Here is a 22,885-nt window from a genome sequence, read left to right as displayed (position 1 = left end):
ACAAGGTAGAGTTAATGGCACATCAAACACATTAGCGTACACTTGGCAGCAAATTCTCTGTAAATGGCAAAAAAAATTAGATCTGTTGAAAAGACAGAGAAAATACAGTATGTACTCAGTAAAGAATAATGTTGTTCATCCTTTTGAATAATTAGGGACCTAAGATCCATTAGGAAGAGATAGACATATGGGTGAATGGGAGCTATGGATACTGATTCAGGTTGTCCACCATCCATTAATAACAATTACTGCCAACTACCTATCCCTTAATATTTTGTATAAATTGAAGCCCATGAACTTCTAAAGCACTTAATCCTGCCAATCAAGTAGCTCTGAAGTACTTTTAGAGAGCTTGGTTATGAATAGCAGTGTGTGCTAAGAAAATACAGATTGTAGCAATTTTTAAAAAGGAAGCAAGAGCTTTACTAAATCTATAAATAAATTGTAAAATGAATGAAGTAAATTACAAAGTAGCAACCAGGATTTGCCAAGCTCACATTTTAAAACTCTGAAGATTGTGGATTGTAAGAAGTTTTGAGGAAATGGAAATGTTATGGTTAAGGGCATGAAGATCTGAGGGTATATTTTTGCTAATATATTCCTTTTAAAATAACAAGGAAAATTCGGAAGAACTCCAAGCATATTTATTATAGCTGGTAAGGTGTGATAATGAAAATGCTGAGGGAATAATGGTTGCTAAGTATGGATTGTATAAAAAACAGAGGTAAACTATACGGGTTCTTCTATAGTTCCTAACTCTAGCAATATTCACTGCTCCTAAGCAAATCAATGTGCTTGATACAACATTAACCCAATTATCCCAAGGAAAACAATCAATTTAAAACTTCTAGAACAGGGTATATTGAGACATGGAGTTTGCTTGGATTTGGAAATAACATTTTGCAGATCTTTAGACAAGAATAAAATGTTGAATGGAATTTTAAAATACTATTTGCCACATATGTTAAAGGTGTCATCTTACTACTTTAAGTAATACAAGCTGTTCCTCTTTTATCAAAAGTTTTCATGTTGCTGTAAAGAAGAAATTTGCGAAGTGACTATTTCCACTGGGAAAACCAGTTCGCTTCGGGCAGATGGGTCTCGTCAGCTGTGGTTGGTAGCTCATATAGCAGACGGAAAACTCTGATCCCAAACCTCTGCTGCCTTGCTGCTATACCCACTCATGGGGCAGGCTGAGGAAAAATCCATAGCTCGAGTCCCTAAGGCAGTCAGTCCTACAGTGTTGTGTTCAACACTGTGTGGTGAACTACGTGTGCCTGTCTGGACACGCCCCCTGCTGACTGCTCCTGTGGCTCCTCCCACAGACCCCTGTATAAAGGCGATCTGAGGCCTGACGCTCGGCCTCAGTCTCCAGGATGTAGTATGATGGTCACTCACTGCTGGTTCCTTCTTCCAGTCAATAAAAGCCGATATCTCGCCTTTACGTCTCAGAGTGAGTTATTGATGGTGCATCACACTGGCTGGCAACTCCTCTGATGTTGCTGTTGCAGTCCTGGCCACTACCTTGGATTCATCAGCTACGTGGAGAGGGGAGCCTGTCGCAAGGGCAACAGCTTGCTCTCCATATCATACTGTCCTGGTGTGCACTGGGTTGCGTATTGACACAGAGACAGCTAGGGTGCACAGGAAATAATAAAGTAGTGGTGGTGGGGTTGTGGAGGGCAGGGTTTTAGGGTTGATCAGTGTTACTGCTTGGAGAATGTAACTGCTTTTGAAGCTGGTGGTCCTGGGGTGTCTGCTACGTAAGACTCCTTCCTGATGGGAGTAGGACAAACAGCCCATGTGAAGAATGGCTGGGGTCTTTCCTGATGTTACTGATCTTTTTCCGGTACCTTTCTGTGTATATGTCCTTGATAGCAGGTAGCTTGATACCGGAGATATGTTGGGTAGTTCTGACTGCCCTTTATAGAGCTTTCCTAACTACCCCATTGCAGTATCCATGCCAAACATATTTAATACGATTTTTATAAATTTTTTGCAGTTTAGCTCCTAAAATTAAGGTAAATTTAAAATAAGTACTAACCTACTGTAGCTTCAGCACCCAAATAAGCAGCTTGCAAAGCACATTTGCACTGTGCAAATGAATTTAACCAAAAAAAATCCCAATAGCTAAATGCAATCAGGACCTACTGCACTGCACCATTTGCAGAGTTTGCCAGAATGCTTCTGAGGCCTTCACACACATAACACTCCATAGCAGGGAGTTGTTCAGACAGTCACTATGCCTCCAAGAGCTTATAATGCATCCCTGGTTACTGCTTCTGCTGCATCGTCGCATCTAGTGCTGGAAACAAAACCTACACCATGCTACCTAGGCCTGCCTTATTGTGACTTAAAAGGAACCTGCCTGATCCAGTCTAAATGACACTGTCACTTGGAATCACCTTGTTGATCCCTTTTAATTTCACCATCTACCCTTCCCGGTTAATAAATATACATACAAGCAAACGCTAGAGAGAGTATAGGGATGCAGGAGGGTACTCAAGGATGAAATCAGGAGATCAGGTTAATAAAGGGGGTATGAAGTAGCATTGGCTGCGAATATTAAGGGCAATCCAAAGAGATTTTTAAATTATATTAAGGGGAAACGAATAACTAGTGAGAGAACAGGATCCTAAAAAGACAAAATAGGATAACTTTGTGTGCGGCCACGGGAGATGGGCAAGGTCCTAAATTAATATTTCTCCTTTTTTTTAACCATGGAAAATGACATGAAGACTTTGGAATCTAGGAAAAGTAAATGGAGAGGTCTTGGGGAATAGCCTGCATTACAGTATAGTGGGTGCTGGATGTCTTCAAAGATATAAGGGTAGACAGATCTCCAAAGTCTGTTCAGGTATATCCCAGAAGACTGTGGCAGGCTCGATAAGAAATTTCAGGAGCCCTGGTTGATATATTTGCATTATCAATAGCCAAGGGTGACATGCCTGTAGACTAGAGAGTAGCAAATGATATGCCTTTATTTTAAGAAGATAGCAAAGAAAATCCTTGGACCTATAGGCCAAATAATGCTAACATCTGTGTAGTTAAGTTACTGGAGAGCATTCTAGGAGATAAGATAGAAGTATGTAAATCTGGAAAGAGAGGGTTTGATTAGGTGTAGTTAGCATGGTTTTATGCTTGGGAGATCATATCTTATAAACCGGACTCAGATTTTTGATGAGGAGACTAAGAAAGTTGGTAAAAACATGGTAGAAGACATTCTATATGTGAACTTCAATGATGTTTATGATTAAGTTCCACATGGTAGGCTGCTCTAGAAGGTTAGATCACGTGGAATCCAGAAAAAGCCGGCAAACTGGATATGTAATTAGCTTGATGGTAGAAAGTAGATGATGATGGTGGTGGCCCGTGACTAGGGGTGTGCCTCTGAAGTGGATACTGGGCCCATTGTTGTTTGTTATCTATATCAACAACTTGGATAAGAATGTACAAGCATGGTTAGTGAGTGTGCAGATGACACTAGAATAGGAAGGATGGAGAGCATGATGAATGTTACCAAAAATTACAGGAGGATCTTGATCACGTGAGTAAATGAGCGAAGGAATGATAAATGGAGATTAATTCATTTAAGTGTGAGGTGTTGAATTTTGTAAAGTCAAGTACAGGTAGAACGTTTACAGTGAATAGCAGGGCCCTGGGTAATGTTGTAGGACAGAAGGACGTTAGAACACAAGTCCGTAGTTCACTGAAAGTGAGTTACAGATAGACAGGTTAGTGAAAAAAGATTTTGGCATGCTGGTTTTCATCAGTTAGGGCACTGAGTATAAAAACTGGGAGGTCATAGTGCAGTTGTATAGAAGGCTGGTGAGGTTGCACTTGGACTATTTTGGAGAGGTACATGGAGCTTAGAAAAATAGAGGTAGGGACATTTTTGGCACAACTTTGTCGGCCCAAGGGCCTGCATTGTGCTGTAGGTTTTCTATGTTCTATGTTCTATTGAGTTCAGTTTTGATCACCCTGCTATAGGAAAGACATTATTAAACTGGAAAGAGTACAAAAGAGATTTCCAAAGTTGTTGCCAAGCCAAGTCAAGATCCTGAGTTATAGCAAGGGGTTGGACAGGCTAGGGTTTCCTTCCTTGGAATGAAGTTCTCCATAGGATCACCTCTCCGCGTCTATCAATCCTTAGATCCTATAGAGGTCCTATATATCAAATCATGAAGGACATAGATAAGGTGAATGCACTCCATTTTTTTTCCAGAGTTGGGGAATCAATTACTAGAGGGAGGGATACAAACACACAAAATGCTGGAGGTACTCAGCAGGGCAGGCAGCATCTATGGAAATAGATAGTTGATGTTTTGTGTCAAGACTCTTCCTCAGAACTGAGAAGGAAGAGGGAGACGCCAGAATAAAAAGGTTGGGGGGGGGGAAGGGAAGGAGGCTGGATGGAAGGTGATAGGTGAAGCCAGCTGGGGGTTGAGGGGAAGGTCAAGGGCTGAAGAAGAAAAAAATCTGATGGGAGAGGAGAGTGGACCATAAGAGAAAGGGAAGACAGGACCTAGGGGGAAGTAATAGGCAAGCGAGAAGAGGTAAAAGGGCAGAGTGGTGAATAGAGGAGGTGGGGGTGAGGAATTTATTTACCTGAAGGAGAAATCAATATTCATGCCACCGGGTTGGAAGTTACCCAGACGGAATCTGAGGTGTTGCTCCTCCACCCTGAGGGTTGAGGTTTCGGGTGAGAGGGGAAAGATGTAAGAGGAGCATGAGGGGCAACATTTTTACATATGTATCTATGAGGCTCCTGTGGGATGGGCTGCCAGAGGAAGTGTTTAAGGCAGGTACAATAACAAATTTTAAAAGACAAATGAACAGGTATCTGGATTGGAAAGGTTTCGAAGGTAATGTGTTAAATGCTGGAAGAAGTGACTAGCTTGGGTGGGGAATCTTGGTTGGCAGGGACCAATTGGGCCAAAGGGCCTGCCTCCATTCTATGTAATTCTGTGATATACAACTCCTCATTGTCAATCTCACTCTTGTTCTCCCACTGCCATAACCTAACTTAATATCTCCTACCACTACCAGCCACCTCAATGGCAACACATCTATCCTCACTACCCTGATGTAAAATTTGATGTTCATCCCCACAAGTCTAGCTCCCCACCTCTTCTTCTTCCTGCAACCAGTGACCCATAAACTGGCTGAATTCTTCTGCTTGCTTCACCTTGATTCTCACAATTTAATTTTATAGTGCGTGTTGGCTACTGGTCACTGGTCTTACATGCATTTTCCCGCACTGAATAATATCTGGACCTATGCCTTCAAATTTAAAACAAATGCTAGTGAAGTACTCTGGAGGGCTATGATATTGTGTAAATGGCAGAAGGTTTGTACCGTGGTCACCATATGCTGATAGTGAAGGAGATGCATGCTTAAGGTAGTGAATGGAGTCCTTTACCTTTTACAGTTGTTGAGCTTCCAGAGTATTAATGGAGTTACACTCATTTTAGACAATTGAGAGAATTCCATAATGCTCTTGCATTGCCTTGTGGTTGGCGATGACTCACTCGTTTGTAAGTAGACCCAGGCTCAATCTCTGTAAAATTTATGTGGTCCAGTTACAGTTAGTGAATAATGGTGGAATGCAGGTGCTATGGAATTCACAGTTGGACTGGAAGGAATCGGGGGCTGGCTGTTCTTTCTGGGAAGGGATGGAGAGAGGAGGATGTTGGGAATGATGGGGGAATCCAGTGAAGGTGTCAGGTCAGGAAATTACTTAACAGGAACCTACCAAGTCTCCATTTCAAAAAAGGACCTGCCCTTTGAGAAATGATGGAACAGACTTCAAGGTGCTGCAGAGGTCTAACTCTATGTGACTGGTCTTCAAATGACAACAGTTTTATATCAATAATGAAAATTATAGAAGCAATGTCTAGATGTGCATCACAACTTTGTAGCACTGCATCAGTTTTCCAGAAGGGAAATGGTGGACTTCGCTATATGCAGAATGCCCACAGTTTTAAATTATGTTTTATTTTCATAGAATTTGAATCACCAAGTGACAAGAATGTGATGCTATGTGATCCATTTTCTAGACACATGTTTCCTGCATGGAAACTGTCCAGTTCCAATAAACTGACAGGAAAGCTAAAAGCAGCACCTGCTGCTCTAGCACTCTAACCACAGAAACATTAGTGCTTAGTAAGGGTAAATTAACCCTGTATGGACCACTTCCAACAATTTCATACAGTTATTGTGCTCTTTGCTAAAACTATTCAACACAAGATTAAAATACTGAAACTTCTTTCTACCTTCTTGACACTTAGTATTTCCTTGTTATTTATGTGGAGGGAAAGGAGAAATTGATAATTGTTTACCTCAAAGTAGAACAGGAGAGATGATATGCTGTTTAGAATGAACTAAGTAATTAAACTTATTCATGTCATTATGCTCCAAAACAACTTCGTTGGCTGTAAAGCAAGTCTGACACTTGAGGTTAAAGATGTAACAGAGACTACCTTCACTTTTCTTTAGTTACACACCTGCAGATTGATTACAGCCTGGAAAGAGGCCATTCAGTTGATTGAGTCTGTATAGTTCCGTGCATCAGTAAACCAGCTAGGCCTACTTCCCTACCCTCTTCCAATCATCTTGCAAGTTATATTCCTTTCAATATGCATCCAGATCCTCTTGACATCTACTACTGAACGTGGCTCCACTAATACCCCGGCAATGCATTGCAGGCCCCAATCATTGGATACAAAAATTTCTTTTTCTTTTTGCGTTATTGTTTATTTTATCTGTTACCTTCATTTTATGCTCTGAGTTCTAGAAATAGATAACTTCTATCCACACTGCTGATATCCTTCATGATTTTAAATATCTCTATCAGATCTCCTTGCAACTGCCTCTATCTAAGAAGAACATTTCCAACTATTCCAATCCATCCATATAAATTTGTAGTCCTTTATTCCTGAAACCATATTAGTTAACATCTTTTCTAAAGCATGGGACCCAGAACTGGTGTTAGTACTCCAACTGTGGCAATAACAAGTGTATGATAAAGATTCACATTACTTCTTTGTTCTTGTACTCAATATTCTATTTATAAAGTCCAGCATTCTATTTTTTAAATCATTCTCAACCTGCCCCACTACTTTCAATGAATTATGAGCATATAACCACGTACATTTCTGTTCATATACTTTTTAAAAATTGTGGATTCTAGCTTGTTTTGCTTTTTCTCATTCATCTCTCCGAACTGTAACATTTCATATTGCTCAGCATTAATCACCCACCTGTCCATTTCACCAATCCATACATAATTCTCTGAAGTGTGTTACTAATTTCATTGCATTTCCCTAGGTCTTTAGCTTAGTGTCAGCTACAAATGTGTAAATTGTATTTTGTAAACCCAGGTTCAAATCCTCAATACATATTAATAAAGTAGGATCCCACCGTACATTCCCATTCAGTCTGAAAAATATGCTTTCACTGCCAGTGTTTGACTCCTGTTAGTTAATCAATTTTCTGTCCATGCTGCTGCTGCAGCCCCATTTATTCCATATCTTTCAATCTAGATGACAAGCCTATTATGTGGTCAATGCTTAATCAATGCTATACCTCTCCCTTTCCTCACTTCCCCATGCTTCGTGAACATTTTATGTCCAAGAATAATTATAACCCATTCCTGCCTTTAGTTTTAAGATAAATCCCTGATACTGGAACAATGTAATCATCCCACAGTGTTACCTGCACCTGTGGTCACCATCAGTATTTAATATGCTTCTAGTGGTCACTAGAATGTACCTTAAGCCTACTTCGCACTTACTTTGGTTGCATTTAAAATGTAGTTCATCCATCTCAATGCCCTTTACATCTTTCTTCCAATTTTTTTAGCCATCCACCCACTGCCAAAGTAATTTTTAACTGCTACTGTAGCAGAGCCTCTTCTCACAAGGACATAGGTTCAGGCTCTGTTATGGAGCGATGTGACTGTACCTCCTCAAGAAATAGTCCCAGTGCCCCAAGAGTATACACCCTCCCTTAGGTATAATCTCTCCAAACACGTCAGCTGCACTGTTTCTGTAGTCACTGGTGAATGCCACAGGGAGTAATCCAAAGATGATTACCTTTGAGATTTTGTTTCTTAAGCTCTCTGTTAACTCCTTAAAACCTCTGCAGAGCCTCATGACCTAAAGTGTAGATCATTGCCACTGGTACAAAATGTGACTGAGGGGACTCTGCACCTGTCAGCCTTGCCCTTGCGAGCGGCAATCGCAAGCTTGGGAGGTGCTTCCAGAGTATTTTAGGCAAATAAATCGGAAATGTATTTTTTCATTTGTAATGGTGTACATCCTACCACCATGCAGTGATTACAGAAGGAATGGATGTTTAGGGTCCTGGGGGGGATGTCAATTGCACTGTCCTGTGATGACATTCGTGGCCATTGGAACAGCATTCATTGAGACATGAGGAGACTATTCCATCCTGGTGGCACATCCTTGGACTGTGTTGAGCATTGACACAAACAACACATCTCTCTGTATGTTTCAATATTTCCCTATACATGCGACAAATACAGCTAATCTTTATGTATCTTTGTGTTCCTGGTTTGGGTTTTCCTGCCCTGGTCATTGAGCATCGATGGGAAAACACTCCAATGGTTGAAATCAAATGAGGCAGAAAGAAAGATTATTGGGTTGTTGATGGGAAATCATCACAGCCTCAGGTCATCACTGGAGAAGATCAGTGGGAAATTCCCCAGGACCAACAGTCTTCTTCAAAGACCTCCTTTCCACCTCATGTGCAGCAAATGAACAGAACCTGCCTGCATACGACAAGACCTAGCAACATTCAGACATAGATTGATTAGTTTGAAGTAACACTTGCCCTAAAGGAACTGCCAGGCACTGATCACCTTTGACAGGAGAGACTCTAATTATCTACCCTTTCCATTATATCATGTTATTATCACTGAGTGCCCTACTATCAAGATCCTTGAGCTCCAAAAGCTCAAGTGCACCACAGAACTAATGCTGCCTAAGGGTAGTTCCTGCCAAATTTGGAACATCAACTCTTTAACCCATGTTTGGACCATGGTTGTGATAGGGTCAGGAGCTGAGTCAGACTGGGCATTCACGAGAGGTTATTGTTAAATAAGTGCCACTTGATGGCACTGTTTACAACACCAGTTTGATGAAGATTGGGAGTACATTGATTAGGTTTATCCAATTTTCGACAGATGCCAGTTTTGCATTACAAAACTTTGACTAGAGGTGTGGCTGGTTTTGGAAAACAGGTCTACAGCAATACAGCTAGAATTTTACCTTGTTCTATAGATGTTTCCAGTGCTCTCAGCAGATTCATCACAGTGGAGTAAATCAAGTTGTCCAAAGATAGGCTTTGTGGTGGTAGGATCTCAGAAAGAAACCTGGATCCATTATCTATTGAGTATTTCTGGGTGAACATAGTTGCAAACCCTCCAACCCTTTTAATATGCAGATTATTACATGTGGGGAAATCGTGAGCCTCCTTTTCCCATGGGCTGTTTAATTTTCTATGCATTTCATATCTATACGTGTAAGGACTGAAAAACTTCACTCATAACCTAAGATTGCTCCTCTCTCTCTATTAGATGCAGTTTTTATTGTTTAGTATGAATGTGCTCTTGGGTTACAACTTCAGCAGGCTGTCGCCTTACTTTGAGATATGTCTGGTGCTGCTCCCGCCATGCCCTTCGATACTCTTCATTGGACCAAGATTGTTGCCTTGGCTTGATAATAATAGCAGAACAAGGGATATGCTGAAATATGACTTTACAGATTGAGGTGACAGATACCTAGTCTGTGTCTTTGTTGGTATCTGTATTTCAATGTGGAGGAGCACTAATTCATCAGCTAAGAATTATGTGATTTTTAAATTAAAATTAAAATTAAAAATATATTTGCTTTTAACAAAATGCTTCTGCATTTTATCTATAATTATATTTAGTAAGAACAATGGAGAAGCCAATCAATTCCACAATACTGAAACTGACAAATTATTTTTGTCAGTTTTTTACAACTAAAAACCATTGCATCAATTTAAGCAGTATGAAATGATATTAGAAAGCATTAGAAACTAACTGGAAACTACACTCCATTCTCAAATAAATTAATTTTAAACATCATCAGCTTTTTGCAAGAAATCCATAGGTAAACTTCTGTCAGACACCACCCAATTAATTTATAACACTTTAAACTTCAGAATTTATGATGGCGTCTGTGGTCTGTATCTCAAGTTATAGACTTCATCACAAGTAGAATTTTACCTTTTTACACTTTTGATATATATTGACTCATTTCCTCACACATTATGCAAAACAGTTAGCAGAGTGTTTCTGAAAGATATTTTAAAAATAACTGTAATAAATCCTTTGTTAAAAAGAAGGAAAAGTACTTTTGTGCTCTTTGTAGTGAAACAGTTTTAAGTTGTATCAACTGCTGTAATGTAAAAAAATATAGCTCCCAGTTAACTTCCACAAACAGTGTGGCAACGGTCAGATAATTTGTCTTAGTGATGACTAATGGAGAATATGTTTTGGTGAAGGTATAGGGGAGAAAGTGTCTGGTTTTCTTTGAGGAGATATCATGGAATCTGGACAGCTTTGATTTAAGATCTACGTGATAGACAGCAGTGCTGCTGTCCTCTGCACTCATCCAAGTGTCTACTTCAATTGTTATGTTTGAGTTTCTGGAGTGAGACTTGAACCTGGAACCTTCAAATCAGAGACACAAAGGCTAACAGTTCCTCTCAGAGCAGATGTGGTAAATGTCTATCATATTATGACTAAAGAAATAGCAGTTTATTTTGTCATAGAGTCAGAGTGCGTTTTCAGGTCCTTCGACCCACCAAATCCAAATCAAGCATTCATTTTCATTAATTGCACTTTATTCTACCATAAGTACTGCACTTACCTACATTTTACAGGCAATTTACAAAAACCAATTAACTTATCAACCTGCACATCGTTGGCATATGGCAGGAAATGGAAGTACTCAGAGCAACCCACGTAGCGACAGAGTGAATGTGTAAACTCCATAGGAGATTGCACTGAAGGTGAAGATATTGTATCCATTTGATCCACAATTTGAATGAGCAGAGATAACTGATTAAAAGATCGCTTGCTAATAATAGTCTGACATTGTTCTCTGTGTCTGTTAATGTAGAAGTCCCATCTGTTAGTGCTAGTAACAATGCTAAAGAATATTTATTAGCAACAGGACAAACATTCCATGTCCAGCTATTACTTCTGTCCTGCCTGCTTTCACCTGTCACTGGACTTGAGAAAAGAACTGGGTACATTGCACCAAACAGATACACAAAATATGGTGGACAATTTCTAATGAGAACAAGATTAAAACCTTAACAAAGAGGGCATAACTCCTACGATTGCCAAGGTGAGAGGGCTTATGTGGTGCACAAATGTCAGCATTCTATTTCTGTGCTGCAGACTCATTCTAATTTTTCTGTGCTATTTGTGGGTCTTCCACGGAAATGGGCAGCTAAAGCACTTACATGGGAATTGGCCCATTTTATGCCCAAGTTAAGTTGGAGAATCCCAACTGACCAAACAAGTCACACAGCACCTAGTTATTTGCAGCATTTGAACCTGAAATATCCAGTACTTGCAAAATGTGACATCACCACAGTATTTGCAAATAACGTCATCACATCTTTCAAGCAGAGGAATATGCTGAAGCTGGGAAGAAGTGTGTGGCAGGTGCTAGGTTAAATATAGCTCAGTGAAAACTAACTGGTGGGCAGTGACTAGATTTTAACCCCAGCTTGTATCCAATGTAAACCGGTAAATTCTCAGAACTTCCAAAACTGACTCAGAGGCAACAGGGCTTCTAAGGCATGAGAATGGGTCTTCTGTTCTATGGCACAGGATTAAGGGGCAACAGGTAGTTGCTGGCATTGAGTCACAACTATGTTCTGAGTCCCTCCAAGAAGCTAACCTTCCAGAGTTGGCCTCATCCAAAAAAGTTGGAAGGTTCATTTTAATATTGCATTGCAAATTGTATTTTAACTTATTGGCTCCTGGGCAGAGAGTGAAGGAGAAGAAGGGAAGAAAATAAAGAGCAAGAGTAATAATAAAGAGCAAATATAATAAAAAATAAAATAAATAAATTATAAAAATAAAGAGCGATATAATGTTGCTACATTATATCCCTGATTCCTAAGAAAAGGTCATTCATATTTTTGGTTATCCATGCCTTTGAGCCCCTGTGCATCAACAGTAACTGTTCAGAATGCTCAACTTATTTTGGATAAGAAAGCCCTTCCTCAGTTGAAGACCTTTTCACATATTATTCGTTCAAAGATTCATAGATTCAAAAACTTTATTGTCATTCCAACCATACATATATCAGCTCTGCAGGGCAAAATGAGACAGCGTTTCCCAGGGGCAAGTGCAATCATAACATAACAAAAACAACAATAAATAGTAAAACACAACAGCCACATGTCGGTTAAAATCAAGGTATAAGTGTCCAGTGCAAGTTAAAAGTGTCCAAAGCAGAGTCAGGTAGAGCAGCTATTTTGCAGTCTGACTGCCTGTTTAGTAGCCTTGTGGTTTTAGTCTTGATGCTCCTGTAATGTTTGCCTGATGACAGAAGAACAAACAGTTCATGGAGAGGGTGTGAGGGGTCTTTAATGATGTACCGTGTCTTCTGGAGGCATCGACTCTGAAGGAGGCTATATGTTTTTCTGTCATTTTTACAGAGAAGCAATGTTGTGACATTGGAAGTTAGAGAAGAATAAATTTATAATTTGTATACATAGTTTGCATATACAGTAAGTGAATAATATACATCTTGCAAATTCTATGCAAGATTGATTTGTGAGTTTACTTTTCCAGACAGTAGGACGACAATAGTATTATATGGCCGTGGTGAAGTTTGCAGCATGTAAACGAGTGAAATGCTGGCCATTTCTGTTTAGGCATGCAGTTCAAGCTCTTCCTCATCTGTTGCTGCCAAAACAAAAACCCTTCCCTTGTCCTTGGCTGAAAAAGGGAAGTATTGCTTCTGTCCAGTGTCAACCAGACTAGAAGGCACACCTGTTAGTGAACTACCCTTTGTTCCCCAAATAAAAAAACTCTCTTTACCTCTACTTGTTTCACAAGCAACAGCTCAGAATAAAATAATATACACTCCAAAGCTCACATATTCAAAGTTACATATTCAAACCTAATCAAAATTAAGAAAAGGTTTGAAACTTCAAATACATCTAAATGCTAGTTCCCTTTCTCCTGCCTATCCACACTTTGAAGGGATCAATCCTAGCTTGGAGCCAGATATGCACAATTAATTTATCAGCCTATGAAATTAATTTCTGGTGTCAGCATTTGCCCAGTAATATTTTTGTCAAGTGTAAGTGCTTTTTCCCCCTTAAGAAGAATGCTTATACCCAAATATTGTTGGAAAAAATTAGGTTGGTTGAAAACGACAATACAAAGCAATGGATAAAAGCCATTCTGACATGTATAATGGAGAAGACATTTTTACGTACAAATTGTAAGCAAAAACTTATTTTTAATCAAAAACCATTATTTTTAACCATATACTCAATTGGAAGTTGCCACAGTTTGTAAAGAGTGTAACCTGTCTACCAGGACTAGTGAATATGAGCTGTACAATTGCTACAACTATCATAATTTTAAATACATCATAAACTGAACAAACACACAGAGAAATATCTCTAATTTTGCCTTAAATTTAAAATAATCATATATTAAGCTATGAATATAGTAACCGTTGTCCAAAATGTTATGGCCGGAAGGTTTCGGATTTCTGATATTTTCGGATTTTGGAATATGTAATGAGATAGCTTGTGAACACCATCGTTTCCGACTATGAATTTATATGCTACCATTAAGAAGACTTCGTCTTATACTTGTTTATCACACATGTGTACTTAACAAGAATAATTATTACTTACCAATATTACATCCCATTAATATAATGAAAATATAATATGTGCAGGTTAACAAAAACAACACAGCAGATCCGGGAGAATACCTGAATCAGCTGTCAAACAACAACAAACATGCAGACTTTCAGTCTCCAATACAATGCCATGTTTTGATTAAAAGGCTACAGTACACCATATTTGTATTTTACTTTCTTTAAAGGTTCAATGTAACATATAAGAACAGTCAGCACTATAGAGTTGTTCTGGTGTTAGATTTTCATCAGTGATAATCTTCACAAACTTACTGCTTCATGATCAGCAGATGCTCAATCTTTAAAATTGTTTAAAACTTTTAATATTTAATTCCGTGCCTTTTCTTAAATTTCTGTAAGTAGCCTGCCAAATACTCACAATTACCTTCAGTTTTCTGGATCTTTGCTTGTTTCATGAGCAGCATACCATAAAGTAGCATACGTTCACTCCAATACTGACAAATTCATTCTTTCAATACATGATCAAGATCTTTATTTATTGCTTTATGCAGTTTTTCTATTTTTCATGAACTTCTGTTCATTTGTTATGAGAGGTCACTTCTCAGAACTATCTTTGATGCATGGAGAGCTGCACATTGCTTGGGAATCTTCCCAGTGCCTGATGGAATTTTCCATTTGTTACGTCATTGTCAGCACTCAAAAATTTCTGGGTTTTTTGGATTTTGGAATTTCGGATAAGGAGTACTCGACCTGTATAAATTTTCCACTCAACTCAGTAAGCTTAAAGCGAGCATGGGAAACAAAATGAGGTGAGTCACAAGGAAGCACTTGAAACTGGACCCTGGTTTGTCAAAGGGAGTGCAGGAACTGGAGCTATGGTGTGTCAAAAGGAATGCAAGAACCAAGACCCTGGTGTGTTAAAGGGAGCATGCAAACTGGATGCCACACCCGGAGCAAACACACATGGTCCTGGAGAAAACATACAAACTTTGAACATACATCCTGCCGAAGGGTTTCAGCCCAAAATGTCAACTGTACTCTGCTCTCTGGCCTGCTGAGTTCCTCCGGTGTTTTGTGAGTGTTGTTTGGATGTCCAGCATCTGCAGATTTTCTCTTCATGATACAACCTCCTTACAGCTCGGGGTGCTCCATAGTTTGGAGCTCAGTTCTGACACTGTCTGTAGGGAGTGTGTATGTTCACCCAGTGACTGTGTGGGCTTCTTCTGGGTACTTCTCCCACAGTCCACTGACTTACTGGTCAGTAGGTTAATAAGCTATTGCAAATTGTCCTGTGATTAGGCTGGTGTTAAATAGGTGGGTTGCTGGGCACTGGCTCATTGGGCCAGCAGGGCCTAATCTTTAAGTAAATAAACTGCGGCCCTGGTGTGTTAAAGGGACTGAAAGAATCATCATCTGATCCTCCTGACACTGCACCATCAGGACTAAATACAAGGTGGAAAACTGTGAAGTAATCCACTTTGGTAGAGGAAAATATGTTTTTCTTTAATGGTTTGACACGCATGGTGTTAGTGTTCAAAAAGACCTAGGTGTCCTTGTACGCAAATCATTGACAGTTAACTTGCATTAAATAAAGCAATTATGAAAATTAATGTTATGGTACCTTTATTTCTGGAGCATTTCAGCACAATAGTAGATATATCTTACCGGAATTGTGTAGGGCTCTTGCAAGACTGCACCTGGTTGACCCTTGAGGAAAAATTGTACATATAATGTCAACATGCCCTCCAATTAGAAAAATAAGAAATGTTATTATAGAGCTGATAAATTAGATGCAAGGGTGATGCCTCCCTGAGTAGAATGTCTAGAAGCAGAAAATAAAGGATAATGTCTGCAATGAGAAGAAATTTCTTAATCCAGATTATATTGAATATTTGGCATTATAAAGTTAAGAGAGGCTCGGCTACTGGGTATATTCATAACAAATGTTAACATTTTTGGGTCTAAAAATGGAATCACTGGATGGTGATTGGTGCTGAGGTAAAAGACTGGCCATGATATTTTTGAATGGTAGAACAAGCACCACCTCATACCCTACTACTTTTACTTATTCTTCTGACTAAGCAAATAATATACTGAGGGAAAAACCATTTCCTGAACTAGTAAGGAGCTGGAATTCACTGCTTGTAGGGGTGATGGGAGACAAAATCAATTTTCAGCTTCAAAGAGGGATTTGATAGTATTTGGAAAGAATGATTTGCAATGGAATAGGCAGGTAAATGGGACTGACAAGATGACTAAAGAGAAGCTAGCATAGCCTCAATGAGTCAAAGGGCCTCCCCAGCCAATAACAATTCTACAATACTGCATTTCTAATTTCAAATGCAAAACCACAAAACTCACCGGATAACCCCTGTATACACTAGTTTAAGAACTCTTTGGCGCAACCCGAAAAGAGAAGTTAAATTAAGCAGTCCTTGTTAAATTAAGCCAGGCTCGAATTTTAAAAGTCTGCCGACTGTGAGAGTAAAAGGAACGTTCCCACAAAGAGTGTTATTGGAGTAACGCTGAAATGTCTGACACTTTTTTTTGCAGTTGCTATTTTTCCCGTAAATGTGTAATTGGCGTCTCTTCGGCAATTAGCGACGTCGGGGCCTGTCAAAGCCAAATTTCAATTCAGGCATCTTTGTAGTACACTGGGGTCCTGAGAGGGGGGTGGTGGTGGTGGTGGTCTTAGCTTCTTTGTTCAATCTTGCCTAGGCAATGAGTGGTCTGCAGAGCAATGTGTTAGGGAGTGAACGAACAACGTTAGGGGCAATACAAGTGGCAGCTCAGATCCAGCACGTCCTGCTCTGGTCTTGCACCTGGTTCGGTACATTCATGTTTAACCCCTTGAGGGCATGAGCAACATTGTCAGAGCCCCGAGTCCAGCAAGCCGCAGGAGTGGCGCCTCGCCCCCAAAGTCCGCGAGGCTCCCGATGCGTTCACACTCTTGATTCTTCACAATGTCTTGCGTCCGAAACTTATTACAGTCAGTCATTTCTGCAGATGCTATATGAAAGAAAAAAGGTGCGTGGAAGTGTAAAGTGCGTTCTTGAAGGGTTAAAAGTCCGTGGAACTGTTTCATTCCTCCTTTTCAGGAGTCAATGACGATGCATAGATAAGTTCTTTTGCTGTTATCGTTTATAATTAAAAGGGCATTTTATGATGGGTTTTATGCGACTTCCACTTTTAAATTTGGCCTCAGCTGTTTGCATGGATATAGCGAACAGATTTTTTTGTGTGGGAGATTTCTGATTCTTTATTCGCGCTGGATTGAATCCCGCAAATCCATCCTTTTTTCCCCTTTGTAAAAGCCTGCCGTGTTGAAGAAAGACCAGAGAAATATATTGGATCTGTACTTGTGGCGGAGGCGATAGATCACAGGCAGGCAGTCGCTTGCCCCTGGGTCACTGATTTTCTGCAGTGTAGACTGAACCCAGTGATTGTGCTGCTCTCTGGTTTGTTGTGGTTTGCTCTCGCACTTTCTGCTGCACTCGTGCACACCCTAAAAAGAGGCGTGACATCCTCAAAGCCACGCTCTTCCATTGCCACGTCCACTTGAATCTCGCCGGGAACAAATCCACAACATTTACTGTATGTCTGTCACCTCCGTGATCCCCAGCAAAAATGCAGATACTGGAAATCTGAAATTTAAAACAAAATGCCGGAAACATTCAACAGGTCAGGTAGTTTTTGTGGAAGGAGGATGTTTCAGGTCTTTTTTTCTCTGTTTTTGTAGTCGGAGCTGTAGTTACGAAATGAAACAAACTTGTTTAAAAGGGCAAGTCTTCGGAAGTGGAAAATTTTGAGTGACAACAGTGATATTAGCATGTGATAGTATTTAAATATAACTTATTTGATTGTTGTGCCTTTATATAATTGAATTGTCACACATAAAAAGGTTACCTTTGCTAAAAACTTCCTGCAGAGTAAGGTCACGTACAGTGTTGCATCGTATTAACAGTTGCAGAAACTGGCTGTTTAGCCTGCGGGATTGTAAAGAATGGACGTGCACCTGTTTTTCGTTTCTCGTTATTAATATATCCTTCCTTCTTTATCTGTTGTTCTCAGTTAACTCAGTTAACTGAGTTAACTTTTTAAGTTTTTGAGTTAACAATTTAACTTAACTCAGTTAAATTGCATCTGTGACAGTATCTTCAGTTCATGGACTTTGGGATGATCACTAAGTGGGGGTGGGGTGGGGAAGAACATTAAAATTCCTTGCCTGTTGTTTTTAAGCATGAGGTATGAGTAGAAAGAGTAATATCAGAGTTACACATTTTAGAGGCCTGGGAGAGGACTTTGTGGTTTGGAGGCTTGCATGCCTCAATGACCTGGAGAGCTGTGTTGGCTGAAGTCAGGGCTTTATGCTTTGGCTCTTGGTGGGGTCACCCATGCCAAATGGGTAGAAGCCAGACTAAGAATGGTCCATCGGTCCTCCAGGTTGGTGGGGGGGGGTTCAGCTCAGGGCTAACAATCCTGACTGGTCAAACAAAACTGTTACGGAAACAGCAATGAAGAATCTTTCTACGTCTGAGTGTGAAGGTGTTCCTGAGTCTCCAGCCGGAATTTGAGTGAGTCACACGATGAAGGAGGCCCTGAACACTGCCAGTGATGGAGGACCTTCACTGCTGCTCCAGATGCCAGCAGTGTAATGGGCAGAAGAGGGGTACTTCAGGGGAGAAATAATTGAAAAGGAAATGAGAATTATGGGTTAGGTCAAGAAAGTAATGTTGAGGATAGAGGATCAGCTGTGATCTTGTTATCATATTGAATCTCAGAGTAGATGTGAGCAGTCAGGTGGCTTGTCTTTATATATAAATACACATACATACACACACTAAATTATTATTGAAGTATATACAGTGACTTATGAAAGTATTCAGCCCCCAACCTTTGTTCACATAAATGAGTGATACAACCAAGGATTTTGATGAAGTTAACTGAGAATTTTTTTCAGAGTAGAGCCCAAAAATGGGGGAAATTAGGGCATGAAAAACTTAAAAACTCAAAAACAGAAATGTCAGCAATTCAAAAGTATTCATTCCCCTTTGTTCAGTACTTAGTTCAACCACCTCTCGCTGCTATTACAACCAGTAGTGTATATGGATAAGTCTATATTAGCTTTGCAGAATGTGATGGAGCAAGATTCGCCCATTCCTCCTTGCGTAATTGTTCAAGCTGTGCCAGGTTAGTTGGGGAGTGGTGGTGGACAGCAGTTTTGAGGTCTTGCTTGATCGGGTTAAGGTCAGGACTCTGACTGAAACACTGAAAAACAATAAGTTTTCTTCATTTGAAGCCACTCCATGGTGACTCTGGCCATGTGCTTTGTGTTGTTTTTCTGCTGAAAGACAAATTTCCTCCCCTAAGCTTTCTGGTGGAGGCAAGCAAATTCATTTTATCCAGGATCGCTGTATTTAGCAGCGTTCATCTTCCCGTCAATGCTGACTAGATTTCCAGTCCCTGCTGCTGAAAAGCATCCCCATAACACAATGCTACTTATTGCATTCTTACAGTATGTTGGTGTTACCTGCCTGATGTGCAGCCATTAGATTTATACCACACGTACTACTTAGTGTTGAGGCCAAGGATTTCCACTTTAGCCTCATACAACCACAAGAAATTCCTCCACATCTTTACAGTATCTTCTAAGTGACACTTAGCAAAAAGTCTTTATGGGCAAAGATGGGTTTTTTTTTTCCTGTCAGGGTTTCTTCCTTGCCACTCTTCCGTAAGTACGTACCCTTAATTTCATCTCTAGTTGCAGCAACTGACTTCAGCAGCTCACTCAGAGTGACTACCTCACTACTTTTTTTTGCACTACTCATTTTAACTTAACTATTTAATAGACATACTGTAATTCAGATTTTTTTCCTCTGTATTTACTTATCATGTGTTTCTTTGTACTGCTGCCATAAAGTTAACCAATTTCATAACACTTGCCGGTGATATTAAACCTTCATTCCAATTCTGTTGGCGTCACAGTACCACCTCTTACAAGTGCCATTCTTCTCTGCGACTAAGTTTAGAGGGGTGCCCTGACGTAGGCAGTGTGGCTGTGGTTTCATATTTTTTCCACTTTTCCATGATAAAATGCACTGACCTCCGAGGTATTTTCAGTGCCTTTGAGATGGTCTTGTACCATTTCCTAGGTTTGGGTTTCTCTATTATTATTTCGCTGAATTGTCTTAAATGCTCCTTTGTCTTCATTTTGGTTTGGTCTTTTTGAAAATCTACCATACTGTTGGTCCTTACAGAGAGAGGGGCTATTTATTCTTACGAATTCATTGAAAGCAGGTGATCCTCCAATTTTCTACATCAACAGATTGGTCGATTTGGTCAGATAATACACAGTATTTCACCTGAGGAAAGTTAGCATAGTAATTACAAAGGGGATGAATATCTTCCAACCTTCACAATTTTGGTTTTTAATTTTTAGTAAATTATTGACAGGTTTTGGAGTCTTTCTTTTCATTTGACATGAATCAGAATCAGGTTTATTATCACCAGCATGTGACGTGAAATTTGTTAACTTAGCAGCAGCAGTTCAATGTTTTGTCGATTAGCTCAAAAATTCCTACTTCAATATATTTTAAATTTAGAAAATGAGACAGTAAAATTTCAAAATAGTTGTTGGGGCTGAATACTTCATCAAGGTGTTTTATTTATATATATTTATATAACCCTGAGATTAATTTTCTTGTGGGCATACTCAGTAAATCCAAGGACCATAATAAAATCAATGAAAAACAACCAATATGCAGAAGGCAACAGCCTGCAAATACAAAACGGGAAAATAATAATAAATATCAAGAACCAGTGTTTTGTTACGTCTCCCCTCTCACTGTGAAACAGGGACACCTCTTTTTCCCTTATTAGGGAGAGAGAGAGGCTGTGTTACGTCGAATTACAAGGTGAACGAGTAGTCTTTGGGGTACTGCAAGTCTGTGCCTTCATTGATGCTTTGCTGCATGCTTGAGTGCTTGGAGGAGGGCGATGATGCTTTTTTGTCGGTGGGGGAGGGGGTCATCGCTTTGCTGCTGCTTACTCGTGGGAGGGGGGAGCTGGGGGGTTTGGAGTTCTAACATTTAACTGTCATTCATTCTTGGGGACATTCTTCTGTTTTCGTGGATGTTTGAGAAGAAAAATAATTTCAGGATGTATATTGTATACATTTCTCTGACATTAAATTGAGCCTGTTGAAGCGATGAAGCATCCTTGGAAGTGAGTCCATAGGTTGTAGTTGAGTGCTGTGGTGACTGAAGTTGAATGAAGTTATCCTCACTGGTTCAAGAGCCTGATGGTTGAGGGGTAATAACTGTTCATGAGGCTCCTGTACTCCTTCCTGGTGGCAGCAGTAAGAATAGAGGTTGACATGGGTGGCTGATGTTCCTGATGATGATGCTACTTAAAACTGTCGGGAATTACCTGAATCACAGCGATGCATTGTAGAACCATTTCAGTGATTTAAATTATGTTCCACTACTTTGCAGGTTCTCTTAGTTAATTAGTGCATTGCAATTTCATCCCTTCCATCAAATCAGATATAGTATTTGTTGTCTTGACAGACAGACAGACATCTTTATTGATCCTGAGGGAAATTGACTTGACAGTATCAATGCAGGAACGATGGATTCTGTTTTGGTATTAAATGTATACGTAATTTACTTCCAAAAGAGCCCAGAAATGTAAGTTCTAAAAAAGATAGGATTTAATGAAGTGCTATGAGAATGGTGGGTTTTATGAATTATTAGGAACAGAACATGTTGCAATCTCAACAGGAACACGTTCTTTGGACTTTGTAAGATTGGTGGTGAATCTCCTATGGTTTTCCTCACCTATTGAGAGGATACTGTTTGTTTACAAAAAGGAGTGCACTTTGGCAACATTATAAAACAAAAGCCCATATCTGGGAACTGTACTAATTTAGTTACTTTTGGTTTATTCATTGTTCACCCCGCCAGAGACCAAACACCTTGAGAGCTAAATGTTGCCTATTAATGAAAAGTTGCTTGGGTGAAGTCTTAGTTTTAGATGGGGAGACAGGATTTCTTAAAACTATTCCCCCCCCCCCCACCTTGTGTCCAGAGATGAGGACACTTATCACAAGTTGTATACCTCATTACTAGAAACAGTGAGGCATTCAAAAAGGAAACGAGTCAACTTGCGTGAATTGTGAAACAATTTTTGCAGCATCTTTTGCGGGAAACCTTTGCAGAATTTAAGCTGCATGTTCCATTTTTTTTACAGGTCCAAAGTAATAAAGAAAAGAAACCTGGAACACCTCCTCCTACTGTAACAAACGTGACGCCCAGTCCTCAACCTTCAAGCAAAGTTGTTGTCAGCACTCCAGCATCAGTAAACATTCCACGTTTCTACTTTCCTAAGGGACTTCCAAGTGCTAACAGTAATCACGAAGAGACCACTGCCAAGATTGAAGCAGCCTTTGCTGAGTTAGAGGATGAAAAATGCGATATTTATGAGATGGGAAAAATTGCAAAGGTAGGGAGAAACGTCTCTGAATGGCTATGTGATGTGCAGATTTTTTTTTGTTATCCGCTGTACTTTTTTCCCTACATATCTGGAAGCAAGGCTGTTCTTTGCTTGGCAACTTACACAGAACACAGGAGGACCTGAACAGGTCAGGCAGCATCTGTGGAAATGAATAGACAGTCAATGTGTCGGGGTGAGACCCTTCTTTGGGACTGGGAAGGAAGAGAGAAGATGCCAGAATGAAAAGGTGGGGGGAGCGGAAGCAGTCTTGCTGGAAGGTGATAGGTGAAGCCAGGTGGATAGGGAAGTCAAAGGCTGGAAAGGATGGAATCTGAGAGGAGAGGAGAGGAGCGTGGACCATAGGAGAAAGGGAAGAAGGAGGGGGCCTGGGGGAAATAATAAACAGGTGAGAAGATGTAAAAGCTCGAGTGTGGTATAGAGGAAGGTGAGGGGGAATTTTTAACCGGAAGGTGAAA

At 40.0% G+C, this 22,885-nt stretch overlaps 1 protein-coding gene across 2 annotated transcripts in view; it reads left to right on the top strand.

Moving 5' to 3' along the window:
- Positions 1-22,885, top strand: part of ppp2r3a (protein phosphatase 2, regulatory subunit B'', alpha) — a 343,519-nt gene that overhangs the window by 240,617 nt on the left and 80,017 nt on the right. For both annotated transcript variants that reach the window (XM_059948908.1, XM_059948916.1), the window contains one exon: positions 22,167-22,418. In XM_059948908.1, the coding sequence (XP_059804891.1) occupies positions 22,167-22,418 (252 nt within the window). The remainder of the gene's footprint in view (positions 1-22,166; positions 22,419-22,885) is intronic.

Source organism: Hypanus sabinus, chromosome 2 (genome assembly GCF_030144855.1).
Source record: "Hypanus sabinus isolate sHypSab1 chromosome 2, sHypSab1.hap1, whole genome shotgun sequence".
NCBI lineage: Eukaryota > Metazoa > Chordata > Chondrichthyes > Myliobatiformes > Dasyatidae > Hypanus > Hypanus sabinus.
The sequence above is the reverse complement of the archived record's forward strand: the minus strand, read 5'-3'. Positions and strand labels throughout refer to the sequence as shown.